The 13406-nt window shown below is 57.9% G+C and overlaps 2 protein-coding genes across 2 annotated transcripts in view; one reads left to right on the top strand and one right to left on the bottom strand.

The window, feature by feature from the left end:
• FYCO1 (FYVE and coiled-coil domain autophagy adaptor 1) overlaps positions 1 to 13406 on the top strand; it is a 74241-nt gene that overhangs the window by 47497 nt on the left and 13338 nt on the right. Inside the window, exon 15 of the mRNA XM_042978758.1 lies at positions 12471 to 12566. Within this exon, the coding sequence (XP_042834692.1) occupies positions 12471 to 12566 (96 nt within the window). The remainder of the gene's footprint in view (positions 1 to 12470; positions 12567 to 13406) is intronic.
• On the bottom strand, positions 602 to 4735 carry CXCR6 (C-X-C motif chemokine receptor 6). The gene is made up of 2 exons (XM_007088408.3): positions 4663 to 4735; positions 602 to 1648 (listed from the first exon to the last, which is right to left on the bottom strand). The coding sequence occupies exon 2, from the start codon at positions 1625 to 1627 to the stop codon at positions 602 to 604; it is 1026 nt and encodes a 341-aa protein (XP_007088470.2). The 5' UTR covers positions 1628 to 1648; positions 4663 to 4735.

Raw genomic sequence — 13406 nt, 5'->3', positions numbered from 1 at the left:
CGTTTGGGCCCGTTCATGTCCCCTGGTGTTCCTCCTTCCGAGATTAATCGAAGAGAACATAATCATCTCTCTATATAAAGGCGAAACCCGAAGGTGAGGCAGAACCTGATCTCATTTCTGTCAGGTACCTGGCGATTGAGGTCTGAGCCAGATGGACGAGCCCTCGTTTTCATGGCTGCTCTCGTCTCCCCGCTTCCCAGTGGCCAGAAGAACCTTCTGTACCGGAGAGCCTGGAGTGTCACCTGCCCTCAGCAGTTTTGTGGCCATGCTCCCCCTTCAGCATCCGGTCCCAGCCCCCACGGAGGAGGGCCTAAGGTCTTAAGGGTCGCACTTCATTCCCTCGGAGCCAGCATTCTTGGGGATGGAGGAAGGAAAGCCCTTCTGGGTTTTAGAGCCCTTCCCCCAACCCTGAGCTTTAGGCCTGAGGGTTTGAGAAGAGAGCAGATTGCGTTCATGCCCGAGAAGCAGGCTCCCACACCGGCTGCCGCATGCCTTCTCCGTGAGAATGCGTAAGTCCTAAACAAAGCCTTCCTCGTCGCGTCCAGAGCGCACAGCCATGCTCCTATAAGCTCCTGAGCGGCTCTCCAAGCCCGGCCGAGGCCTACAGCTGGAACATGCTGGTGGCCTCCACGTGATGCGAGGCAGAACAGGTCTTGGAGGCATCGTCGGAAGACTTCCATTGACCTGAGACCCCCAGGTAAGGGAGGCAGCCGAGGTCTTTCACGAGTTTCCAGAAGTTCCTCCGAAACTTCAAGCCAACAAAGGCATAGAGCACGGGGTTAAGGCAGGCCCGCAGGTAGGCGATGGCCTCCGTCACGATGATGGCATAGTGGAAGCTGGTCATGGTGTAGTGCTCCCAGTTCGTGCTGCGGATTAGCTTCACGAGGTTGAAGGGCGTCTGGGTCAGCAGGAACGCAGCCACCACCAGGAAGATGACCTTCAGAGACTTGTGCTTCTTGAAGCCTCGGGCGCGAAGCAGAGTCTTGATTATGACCGAGTAGCAGACGATCATGGCGACCAGGGGCAGGAAGAACCCCAGTGTCATCTGGGTGGCGAGAACCACAGTGGAAATCTCCTCGTCGTGATAACCACAGACGAGCTTGTCGAGATAGAGGACGTGGCCGTAGATTATCTGCGGCAGCGAAAGCAGCAGGGAGGCCCCCCAGATGAACAGACAGATGGCCTTGCCCCAGGCCATCCGCCTCGCCTGCTGGTTGTAGGCCTTGGTGGCCCGAGCCACCGCGACGAAGCGGTCAATGGTGACGCAGGCGAGGATGAGCATGGATGTGTAGAAGTTCAAGGTGTAGATGCCCAGCAGGGTCTTGCACAGGACGTCGCCGAAGACCCACTCGTGGATGCTTGCGTAGGCCCAGAAGGGCAGGGTGCAGACGAACACCAGGTCGGCCAAGGGCAGGTTCACCAGGAACACGTCCGTCAGGCTCTTCAGCTTCTGGTAGAAGACGTAGATGACCAGCACCAGCGCGTTCCCCGCCAGGCCACAGATGAACACCCCCAGGTACATGCAGGGCAGAAAGACCTTGCGGAACTCCAAGAAGCGTTCGTGCCCCCGGCTGCCGTCGCTGGAGGTGTTGAAGAAGCCGGGGTCCACGTAGTCATACTCAGCCATGGCGTGCGTTCTGATGAACACCTGGGAGGCAGACACGGGAACTCCAGTCAGGGCCGAGGGGGACACCTCCTGTCCTCCCACCGTCCTGTTGCCCCACTTTTAGGGGGCGCGTAGTCATCTCCTGAACCCACCCACCTGAGTTCCGGTCAGTGGCAGCACATTCCAGTACCCTGGAGACAGCCAGAGCTGAGGGGCGATTGCCTGGGCGGGATGAGGGACCCTGAATTGGCCCTAAGATTCTAAGGCTGTCACCCGCCTCACAGACAACACATAACTGACCCCCATGCACAGTCCATAAAATCCTGTGCCAGCTGGCCTTGAAGCCAAAGGTCACCATGTGGTGGAGTGTGGGCATTGCCCTCCTGGAAGGGTAGAACTGCTTTTTTTTTTTTTTTTTAACCTATTTTCATTTAATATTTATTTTTGAGAGAGAGCGCACGCGCACCAGCTGGGGAGGGGCAGAGAGAGAGAGAGGGAGACACAGAATCTGAAGCAGGCTGCGGGCTCCGAGATGTCAGCACAGAGCCCGACGTGGGGCTTGAACTCATAAACCGCGAGATCGTGACCTGAGCCGAAGTCGGAAGCTTAACCGACTGAGCCACCCCAGGCGCCCCAAGAACTGCTCTCTCATGGTCAGGCCTGCCCATCCTGTGCCTCATTTTCTGTTGAATGAGAGCCCTGAGCTGCTAACTGCGGAAGCTAAGCCAAGTAGCCCCCCTCCCCGGGGGCTCCACCATTGAGGAGACTTCTGCAGACCAACAGGGGCTCGCGGGCTGACCCTCTCCCACCAGGGTAGACGGTCCGTTCTGTCTTTTCTTGCCCTTAGCTGCCTAGATTTAGGAGGTGGGGAGACAGGCATGGGAAGCCCCAGCTGCCCAGCACTGTGGCTGAGCTGGTCACGGCCGGGGAAGCGGGCAGCTGCCCTCCCAGCCCAGCCCCAGCCCAGCCGGCCCCTCACCGCCCGTCACACGACCCTCCTCCACCGGAGCCTGGTTTCCTGAAGACTTCTTGATCCCCAGGACCCTCTTAAACGGAGCATCTCCCCAGAAGGGAACATCACTTAGCTTTCGAGACTAGCAGTTTATGCCCAAGGGGTCTCCTTGAACAAATGGAAGGCCCGCCAGCGGGGGGCCAGCCTTGCAGTGAGGCAGGAAGCAGCCACCACAGCCGCCTTTCTTGCCCGGGGCCCCCGGCCTTTCAGGGCCGTCACTTCCCTCTGCCCTGTGACCCTGACGAGGAGCAGGGACGGGACGCGAGGGTGATGTACTCGGGCATGAGAGCAAAGGCGGCTACGGCAGCACCGGCCCTGGGGTGCCAGGTCACTGACCTGCAGAGAGCCGGCACGCAGCGGCTCATTTCCGGTGACCCAGGGCCATACCTCGCTAGCACCTCAAGAAGGCGTTTTGAGAAGAATAGGCATTTGGTGTAGCAAAGGCAGAATGTCAGCCAGCCAGACAAGGGCATGTACAAGGAGAGATCACGTCTTCCTTTCTGATCGACTTGAGGACTCCTTGTCCTGACTGGAGACGGTATCAGCCCTGCCGGTCCTCCTGGGAACAGAGTGCCCTTTCTCTGCAAGGAGGAAGCTCGCCTTGGGGTAAGACGCCTCCGTGAAAAGCCCCTGCCCCTCAACCACAAGATGTGAGATCAGTAAGGGTGAGAGACGAGCCGTAATAACGCCACCCCGCCAGCCGTTCGGACTCCTGGGTTAAGTAGGTCAGATGATGTGTGTGTGTTCCTGCCTCACGCGGGGACAGAAACATCTTTTTCAGCCCTTAGCACGTGCACAGGCGGCTCTGCTCTCCTTAAGAGTAACATCACATCTCCATGATTGCCTGCCTCCCTCTTGCCTTTTTACAAGAAAATCCTCCTGGCGCTGGCGTTACACGTTTCCTCAAAGGGCCCGTGCAAACTCGCTTGTGATAATTGGCAAACTTGGGTGCTGTGCCGACGGGCTGGAACCGCCCAGCTCTGTGCAGATTGAGTAACTGAGAATGAGTTTCCCTTCCAGAAAGGTTAAGATCATTCATTTCTTTGTCTTGAGTAGCCAAAGCCCTGTGTTGATCTATGCAACTTTTTTTTTTTTTTTCAAGTAACACAGTATTCAGCTTTGGAAGCAGTGTAAATGTCTGATACGAAACAAATCAGCAAGTTACAATCCAGACAGAAAATAGAATATAGCGCAAACTATGTTTAGGTTTAGGAAATGCTTTTGGTGAGTCGGGAGAAAGCAATACGCTTAAATTTCTCACAACAGAGTAAGTCTGCACAATTAGCATTGGCTGTTAAGTATTCCAATGAATGGGTGTCCAAAAGGATGTAAAATTGGTCGTGATTCTGAACTTCCTTTGATCATAAACCCCTTTGAGAATCTCCTAAAAGCCACAGACCTTTTCCTCAGATGTGCATATATCTTAAGGAGGCTCCACATCCAACGTGGGGCTTGAACTCACAACCCCGAGATGGAGAGTCGCACGCTCCACGACTCAACCAGCCAGGCACCCCAGTTTTGACTATATGTTCTAAAACAGTAAAAAAAAAAAAAAAAAAAGCCCAGAATTGATCAGCAGCTTGCGTCTGGCTGTGGAGTCGGGGCTGACTTCTTTCCCTTCCCCCTAAGTCTCGCCTTCTCTGAAGTCTCTGCAGTGGTATATTGACTTACCTTGAGAAAAGAAACTAGACAGCCGCCTGAGAGAGCAGCCAGTGTTGCAAATTATATAATGAAGAAGAAATGAAAATGGAGACGGAGAGATTATTCTGTGAACAGATGTGGACAGTGGCCAGCCTGTCCTGGTCTCCCGGGGAGGGCACCCCCAGTGCCGTCAGCTTACGAGCACGGACTGTGTGCCCCGAACCACGCTAAGTCATCTCCACAATTCTCTAGTCGTGGGGCAAAGGCAGAATTCAGACCGAGAGCCGTCGGGCTCTAAAGTCCGGGCATTTACACGGTACTGCACCACGGGCAGGGATCAGAGGACCCCAGCAAGCCGGGGTTAGCACCTGCCTTTTAACTCTAAAGAAGACGGATGACTCACCAGTGGAGAGGTGCTGTCGACGTGTTGCAGAGATGAGCGTTCACGGCACAAGGTCTGCCTCTACCTGTCTGTGATGTGGTCCGTGTTTCCGTTGAATATCTTCTGAGAGCCCTTGGTTGGTGATCATAAGAGACCCGGCCCTACCCCTGCCTCGTACATCAGAATCCACATGACCCGCCTGCACGCGCGTAATTTGGGAGATCAGAGATAGGGAGCAGTGGCTCCGATGCGCTACCCTCCCTGCCGCCTGGCTGTGGATGCAGTTGTCTGTCAGGACCTGAGAGGGCTTCTGTTTATAAACCGAAGGGGAGCAGTAAGTAGGTCTGGCCCAGGCAGCCCACTGACGACGGTGGCATTTGTACCGTAAGATTACTTCACTCGCTAGTCCTGTCCCTCTGGAACCGTTGGGGTCTGGACCACCGCAAAGTGCATGCTGTGGCCTGGGTTCTGGATATGCTTGATAGCCACTGACCCCCACTCCAAAAAACAGCAGCCCTGCAAAGTCAGTGTTATCCCCATTTTATAGATGGAAACACTGAGGACCCCAGCCAAAATAACAGCCCTGCGTGTACACAGCTAAAAACTGGCGCTTCCAGGATACAAACCCAGGTCTCTGGAGGTGTGGACTCCATTTCTGCTTTCCCAGCAGCAGACTCGCGCTGAGCCACCAGGCCTCCCCCCCCCCCCCGACCCTGCACCGTGTTCAGCCCGGTCCCCACCGTGGCCGGTGCACGTCTGCTGGTCACACGGGCCCCTGTGGCTCTTCCTAAGGGCAGGGTGTCAGGCACTGGGAGCAGGGGCCAGGCACGGCCTAGGACCTAGGGACTAGCACTCAGCTCCACTAGGAGCCAGGCTCCGCTCTGGGTGCTTCTCACCTAGCCGTCCAGCCCTCGTCCTTCACAGATGAGTAAGCAGAAGGGTCGAGAGAGGAGCTCGCTTGCCCGTGACACTCCTGTCCCCCGGAGCCGCCAGGTCACGAGGGTCCGTGTGAGCGTGGAGCTATCCCGGGGGGTCTCAGCAGAGGCTTGGGAGACCGCTAGTGGATGTTCAAGGCCTTTTGAACGAACTAGTTCAAACGCTCCCGCCACACTGGTACACACGAACGAGATGTTCCCCTGAGGGCAGGAGCCGGGAGGCTATGCGGGGTGTCTGCCTCTGGGCGGACGGTGGGGGGACACGGGCCAGTGGACGGTGAACGAGCTGAACCAAACACCGCAGGCGAGCGGGGCCAAAGCACCCCTCCTCTGAAAGGGGACTTTTACAACAGACATCCCTTAAGAGTGAGCCAGCCTTTCAGCTTGGAACCTTCGGAGCTCGGAGAGAGGAGCTTTTTTCCCCGGGGACAGGCCAGCTGTGTCGTTTGGGACCAGTCCACAGAACAGAGAACAGCCTGAGCCTTGTCAAGCACCCTCAACGCGGCCATGCCCTGCTGTCTCGGACGTGCAAGCGTCTGCACCCCGTGCGTGGGAAGAGACGGGGCTCACCCCGGTGCCCCCCACCACCGTGCGCACGCTTGCTGGGGGGGGGGCAGGTATTTGAGAGGGCACGTCGTCACCCTTCACTAGGGGAAAGGTCTCCAGCGAAAGACGTGCAACTGAGCTGGAGGAGGGAGCCGCTCACAGCGTCGGAGTCGGGGCGGGGTGGGGGGGGGGCGGCACAGAACCTTATTTCAACCACTTTACGAAACGCCCGCTTGCAACTTCTTGTCTGCCGATTTGGAGTGCTCTTTGTTTTGAAGACCTTACTTTTCTCTGAAACCAAGCTCTAAGCATTCTTACGGGCAGACACCCAGGCATAGGTCCTAGACTTCCCCCTGGAATACTGAAACGTTTTCGAAGCAGAACTGGGGGAAGAACAGACGGAAAGCAGCGGCCGCGCCTGCTGCGGATCTGTCCTGGAAGTCAGCGCCGACCTGCTCGCTTTTCCCGGGCACCTGACGTTCCCAACCCAGAGCCCGGGGTGAGTGTCCATCCCAGGAGCCCGGAGTGAGGCGGTCACTGCTGCTGGCAGAAGTCTAGCTGCAAAGCACTGGCGGATGACGGGGGCCGTGGAGGATGAGTTAGGACCGGAAGCCTCAGAGAAATAGCCCAAGCAGTGAGCTGGGAGCGGCGTGCCCGGTGATGCCTGGCTCTTGGTTCTGAGGCTAGGCATGCGGCTTTGGGTGTCGCAGTCAGACCGCGGTTACTAAGTCATTAGAAATCAAAATACCAACAAGTGTTCTTCATCGCTTGGTACTTGGGTAAAAAAGGAAGCCACTGACTAAAAGGAAAACTACTGGGAATTTACTTTGAATAGTAAAATGTGGAAATGCCCCCGGGTCCCACACTGCGGTTCCCCGCGCAGCTCAGCCCTGTGCTGCAAGCCGGTGCTGTTCACGAGCATTGTCTGCGAGGACGGACGTGTCCTGTGTCCGCGCTGCCCCCACACAGTGGCCGTGGAGCCAAAGGAGCCAAATTGTTGGCGTTTTAAAATTTTTGATGAGTTTGAGTTCAAATGGCCCCTTGAGGCTGGTGGCGGCTGAATTGGGCAGCACGTCGTAAGCAGAGAGCCGTCTCCTGACCACAGATAGAAGCTGTTCTGGGGACTGTGGACCCTGGGTAATCGGGCACAGTGAAAAGGGCTGCTTAGCGAGGCTAGGAAGGATGTCAGCAAGAGACTTAGGCCACGGGGGGCTTTTCAGGCACCCTTTCCTTCCTCAGCCAGTCCCAACAGCCAGAGGACCTGCTTCCCCAGGCAGCTTGCAGGATTGAAATTATACAGTAATTAAATGAAAAGGCAGGCATTTTGATTTGTGAGCAGAAACTATTGTAGAGAACCAAGCCGGGGGGACCTCACCTGTGACCCCTCACCCAAGCAGGCATGGACCCCTGGACTGCATTGCCAGGGATTTCCTCACCGTCCGCTGGTCCCCTTTATTCTTAACTTGGTTCTAAAGTAGAACCTTGGTCATGTCCTCTGTTGGGGACATTTGGGACAGAAACCAGCTTACCCAGGGCACGCAATCTAGACATTTATTGAGCATAGACTGGCGGGGCAGGACCCCCGAGGGACGCCAAGGTGACCAGCCCCAGAGGGTGGAACAAGTTGACAAACAGGTGTGCGTGCCTCGAGCCAAGTTCAGCTCTCCCGACCACAGGCTCTGGATGGAAACTCAGCGGGAGAGGGTGACACTTCGTCAGCGGTCACCATAGCTAGCAGTGGGCTCCTGTGGCCAGAGCAAGGAGAGGAGGAAGGGCCTGTGGGCAGTGAACTTGTCTCTGAGAAAAACACCGCAGTGGCAACAGAAGGAAATTGTTCTGGTAGGAGTTAGGGTGCCCCCTAGTGGCCTTGCTTTTGTTCCCCGGCATTCTCAAGCTTGTTTGTAATCCTCTGATTTAATTTTAAATTTTGTTTTAATCCTAACCTAGAAAAGTCGCTTTTCTACCGCATCCCACAGTAAGAGACACGTTTTACAGGACCACCCAAGGGGTTGCGTGCATGCACAGAAAGGCAAAGCAAGACCCTCGTGAAACAGTACTAACCCTTTCAATGTGCAGTATACTGTTGCATTGGTACTTTTTAAAAAATTTTTTTTTAATGTTTATTTTTGAGGAAGAGAGAGAGACAGAGAGCACGAGTGGGGGAGGGGCAGATAGAGAGGGAGACACGGAATCCGAAGCAGGTTCCAGGCTCCAAGCTGTCAGCACAGAGCCCGAGGCGGGGCTCGAACCCACGAACTGTGAGATCACGACTTGAGCTGAAGTCAGACGCTCAACCGACTGAGCCACCCAGGTGCCCCATATTGGTACTTTCCGTTCACTTTCTTCCACCGTTGGTCATAACTTACTAAATTGATTCATGACCCACTAAACGGGTCGCGAGCCACAGTTTGAAAAGCCCTTGAGAAGAAACCTCTATGCCCCTAATCGTTACCCTCGAGAGGGCATCACCCACGCGTGCCTGCCTTGCTCAGCTCCCTCACGCAGGGTCTCAGCCTGGGCCGGCAGGGGCTGGGGACCTACCCTGGGAAGCATGTACCCACAGGTCATCAGGGCTTGTCGTGGTCGGAGATGGGGAGCTGGAGGAAGAGGAATGACAGGTTAGGACATCTTTTATCCTTGATGCTGGAAAACCAAGAGAACCAACTACAACGTCGGAGTTTATTCCATCCCTGCTTACTTGTTTCTCTCGCACGGTGTCTGCACTTTGGACGAGGATGAAAGCAAATGGCCTGAGTGGCCTTGGGCCCTTTCTGCTCCTCAGGAGCCCCGTGTCCGTGGGCGTCAAGTGGGGGTTGTATAGTCAGTCCCTTGAACACCCTCTTGCACTGACTGACCTTCTGTGATTCTGGATCTGGAAGCCAGTGGCTGCCAGAGCAACGGAAGGAGGCGGGCAGGGAGGAGGTCAGACTGGGACAGCGAGGGACCAGGCTTGCCCTCAGTAGCAGCAGGCATGTTCTCGCCGTGCCTTCCCTGGCAAGAGTGGAGAAGGCCGTGGAGGGTCCTTTGAAACACCTTGCCTCCTCAAGCCAACGCCGCCTGGAGCCCATCTGGTTCTGCCCCCTTCGCCCGCGTGGAGAAGGGACAACAGACCTCGGAGGAGGGAAGGGCACCAGAGTCACAGCCATAAAGCCAAGGCTGGAACCACCTCGGAGTGACGACCCCACCCAGAGCCACACGGCCTCTCCTGCCTCTGGAGTGCCCACTTGCTCAGGGCTCGCCACGCTCCGCCCCTGCAGGGCAGGGTGTCTGAAGACGGGCTGTGCCGCTTACGGCCGGCCGACCGACAGGGACTGTGTGCGGACAGCCCCGGCCGGGCAGCTGGGTGCTAGTGGGTGCCTGGTTATCTAGGCAGCTCCCTGTGCTGGCCCCGCCACCACCCACTCGCGGCGGTGCCTGACAGCCGTCTCACCCTCCGGCAGCCGACAGAGCTAAATGCCAGAGGGGCTGCTGAGCCCGGTGGCGAGTGGGCGTGACGTCTTGAAGCTCCGTCTCGTGCTGGAGGCTTCCCGGGAGGCCAGAGGCCTCTCCCTGGGCAGCACCGGCTCTCCCCCGGACAGAGGGGCCTTGTAAGTCAGCAGTGGGCGTCCTGCGAACCCAGCATCTGCCACACCATGCGTGACCCGGTCTCCAGCCCTCCGGGACCTGTCCTCGGTTCTTCTCTTTGTCAGCATTTCTCCGCCCTCTTCTGAATTTCCACGCGAGCAGTTTGCACCCCTACGTCTGTCGCTTAGCGAGCGGCGAGCGCACCGCGTGGTTCCCGCAGACGGCAGCGGCCGCCCCGTGTGCGCCGGGCCTACTTCCAAAGGGCCCTCAGCCTAGGGAGAGAGAGGACCCAGAGAAGAGAAGGAAGGCCCAGGGTGACCAGGGCCGTGGTAGACAGGGTGCAGGGAGGAGTGGGAAGGAGGGCTCGCAGGTGGGAGCAGGCTGCATCTGCCTGTGTATCTGCCCCCGGGGAAGCTGCCTGTCGCATCCCCCAGACTGTGCACACCGCGCCGTCCGTGCAGGTGCACCACCACGTGTGCCGACGCCGCGGCCCCATAGGCAAGTGACAGCCGGGACAGGCTTCGCGGAGACCCACTGGGTGTCGTCTGCTCTAAACCACCCCTTTCTGCCCCCACGCGGAGAGCCCCTGGCTGCTCAGGGGGACCTTCAGGTAGGCCATCTGCAGCCGCTCCCCACGGGCACATCTGGCATCCCGACCTGTCCGTGTCGGTGCCTCTCCCTGTGGAAGGATGAATGTCCCGCGCCCGTGGTCGTGGTCGTGGGCTTGGCCGTGGGACTCGCCTGGCAGTGAAAGGTCAGCAGCGGCGGGCGGAGAATCCCCTGCAGGCAGAGGTGGTGGCTGCCGCCTCCAGGCGGAAGCTCTGGGCCTCAGCCGCTATGCTCTCTTGAATTCCTGGTGTCCCAGGGACGGTATCAGGTCAGGTCCCGAGCTCAGCTGAGCGCGAGGATCCCCAGGCATGGCTGAGGGCCGCCCGCCGTGCCGCCCAGACTGCGCCGTCGGCCGGGCACACCGGTTTTCCAGCACAAATCACAGCTGCGCTCCGGGTGGAGCCATGAACTTGGTGCCCAGGTGGGTGTGAAGCTGGTGGACGGAGGGCTGTCTGAGCACGTGGTCCGGACGCTTGCTGCCAGCCACTGACCTTGCACGTGCCACTGTGTATGCTGAGACCCCCCCCTTCTTCCAGCAGGATGCTTCCAGCTGTGTGTGTGAGTGTGTGTGTGTGTGTGTGTGTGTGTGTGTGCGCGCGCGAGTCTGCCTCAGACGGAGAGCGTTTGCGGGACGCGGCCCGTGCCCGAGTCAGTGTCCTGTGCGGTGCCCACCCCACCACGGACCTGGGCTGGCCTCTCCAGGCACTTCAGCAGTAGGCGGGGTGGGGTGGGGTGGGATGGGGCAGGACTGAGTTCACTCAAGTTCCTTCAGGGCCTCAGAGGTCGAGTGAGTGTCCCCCGGGGGCCAGGCTGGTGAGAACCCAAGGGTACCTGTTGGCGGTGGGAGGGGGGCGGTTTGGGGCGCACTGACCTCACCCCAGAGACCTCTGGGGAGAGCCCTCCGGGCAGTTGAGAAGGGGGTTATTGTGACATTTGGGGAAGAAGCTGTGCTGGGTGGGAGATCTTCCTTATTGACACCTGCCCACGGGGCAAATGGCTCTTCTTTTCTGGACCTAAGTTCTCTCTAAGCAGAACCGCGCACTCAAGCTGGTTGGGTCTGACGCCCCACTCGGCCATTGGCTGAGCGGACACTGGGGCCTGGCAGGGTGAGCAGGGAGCCAGAGTCGGGGCGCGGGGCTCAGGCCCGCGTCTCGGGAGCTGCCTGTGCCTCTGTGGCCCCGTCAGTGAGGAGGAGGCCTGCAGTCTGCACTCCCAGAGCAGGGGGTTCAGGAAGGGCTTAAAATGTCCGACCATCAGGGCGCCTGGGTAGCTCAGTCGGTTAAACATCTGACTCTTGGTTTCGGCTCAGGTCGTATCTCACAGTTCGTTAGTTCGAGCCCCGAGTCAGGCTCTGTGCTGGCAGGGCAGAGCCTGCATGGGTTTCTCGCTCTCTGCCCCTCCCCCGCGCTTGCTCACTCTCTCGCAAAATAAATACACATAAAAAACTTAAAAAAAAAAAAAAATCAAATGTCCCACGATCAAATAAATGCAGGAACGCTAGCTTTAAATCCAGGAGATGACTTTGCTGCAGGGTTCCTAGAACCTCGAACTTACTGTGTAAATACGCGGGGACTCTACGAGAGGGCGTGTGCTGCCCTCCGCCTCTGGCCCCGGCGTCCCACAGGGCACTGTGCGGAAAGCACGGTGTGTCTTCGTTGGCAGCTGGCACCCTCCGCCGGCTCTCAGTGCAGCCGATAGTGGGCTGTGAGGGAAAGAGGCGATGTGGACGTGGCTTAGGTCCACTCCCTGCCCATGGCCGTGCCCCTCGGCTCCCTCCTGGCCCGCACCATTCCCTGGGTGTCTGTCCTTGTTGCCCCCAAGATGGGCCAGAGCAGTCTTGGCTGTCATGGGTCCCCAGGCGGGACCCACGGTGCTGCCCACTGCTCCGCTGGCTGGCGCGGGGTCGGATGGTGGTCCTTTGTGTTGCGGGCGGCCCCTCCCTATGCCCACCAGAACCCCGGCAGGGAAACCACTGAGGCCTCGTGGTCTTCTCCCCATCCTGCCCGCGTGGCCCCAGCCCCTCGCCCCTACCTGGAGAGCCTGCCACAGCCCCTGTCGTGGCCTCTGTGACTGAAGGACCCCAGGCATTCTGAGCTTGGCCACGTGACTCCAAGGCTGTGGGACCCCCAGGTGCCGATGGCTAAAATGGCTGTGTTCTCGTGTGTGACGTTTCAGGGACGCCGTGTCAAGCTCGCTAACCCCTGAGGACACCGAAGACATGCCGTTGGGGCAGGATGCTGAGGTCTGCTTGCTGAAGTCTGGAGAATTGATGTGAGTGACTGAGCCCCGAGCAGGGGCTTCCCAGGGGGTATGGGGGGCAGGAGCACCACAGGGGGAGCCCTGGCCTCCAGTGCCAGAGCCGGGGGCACCCCACAGGCTGACTCGGCACCCATGATGGCTTGCAGTCTGTGCTTTTATTTATTTATGTTTTTAACTTTTTGTAATGTTTGTTTTTGAGAGAGTGAGCAGGGGAGGGGAAGAGGGAGAGGGAGACACAGAATCCAAAGCAGGCTCCAGGCTCCGAGCTGTCAGCACAGGGCCCGATGTGGGGCTTGAACTCAGGAACTGTGAGATCACGACCTGAGCCAAAGTCGGAAGCTTAACCGACTGAGCCACCCAGGCGCTCCAGTCTGTGCTTTTTTCTTAAGGTACAATCTATGGACAGTAAACTTCCCCCTTTATGTGTACAGTGCTTAGACTTTGACAATTAATACACTGTAGTCAGTCATCCCGCCAGGCTCCATGCCGGGCACGGCCAGTGGCTTCTGTGATCTCAGGGGCCTCCGATCCCACCCGGCTCCGTGGCCCGGTTCTGCCAAAGAGGGAACGTAGGTCCAGAAAAGAACAGTGATTCAGCCCCGTGTGACCACAGTGAAGACGGAGAGCGGTCCCCTCCCCGTCAGAAGTTCCCCCGTGTCCCCTTAGCGTCATCCCGTTCTCACACCCGTGGCCCTGTGTTCTTCTTTTTTGAAAATAACTTTTTTTGTTTTGTCACTGTAAGAGCAATACGTTTTCATTGTAGAAAAATAGGAAAATAGAGACAAGGAAACCACTTTGGCGGATAGCCTTCCGGTTTTTTTAAATACCTAGGTACCTCATTTTTCAACGGCG

The sequence above is a fragment of the Panthera tigris genome, chromosome A2, assembly GCF_018350195.1.
Source record: "Panthera tigris isolate Pti1 chromosome A2, P.tigris_Pti1_mat1.1, whole genome shotgun sequence".
Classification (NCBI taxonomy): Eukaryota; Metazoa; Chordata; class Mammalia; order Carnivora; family Felidae; genus Panthera; species Panthera tigris.
Note: the sequence above shows the minus strand (reverse complement) of the source record. Positions and strands in the feature narration are given on the sequence as shown.

What these genes read in the sequence shown, in the direction of transcription:
- CXCR6 (XM_007088408.3), bottom strand. Translation starts at nt 1,627, where the DNA reads ATGGCTGAGTATGACTACGTGGACCCCGGCTTCTTCAACACCTCCAGC.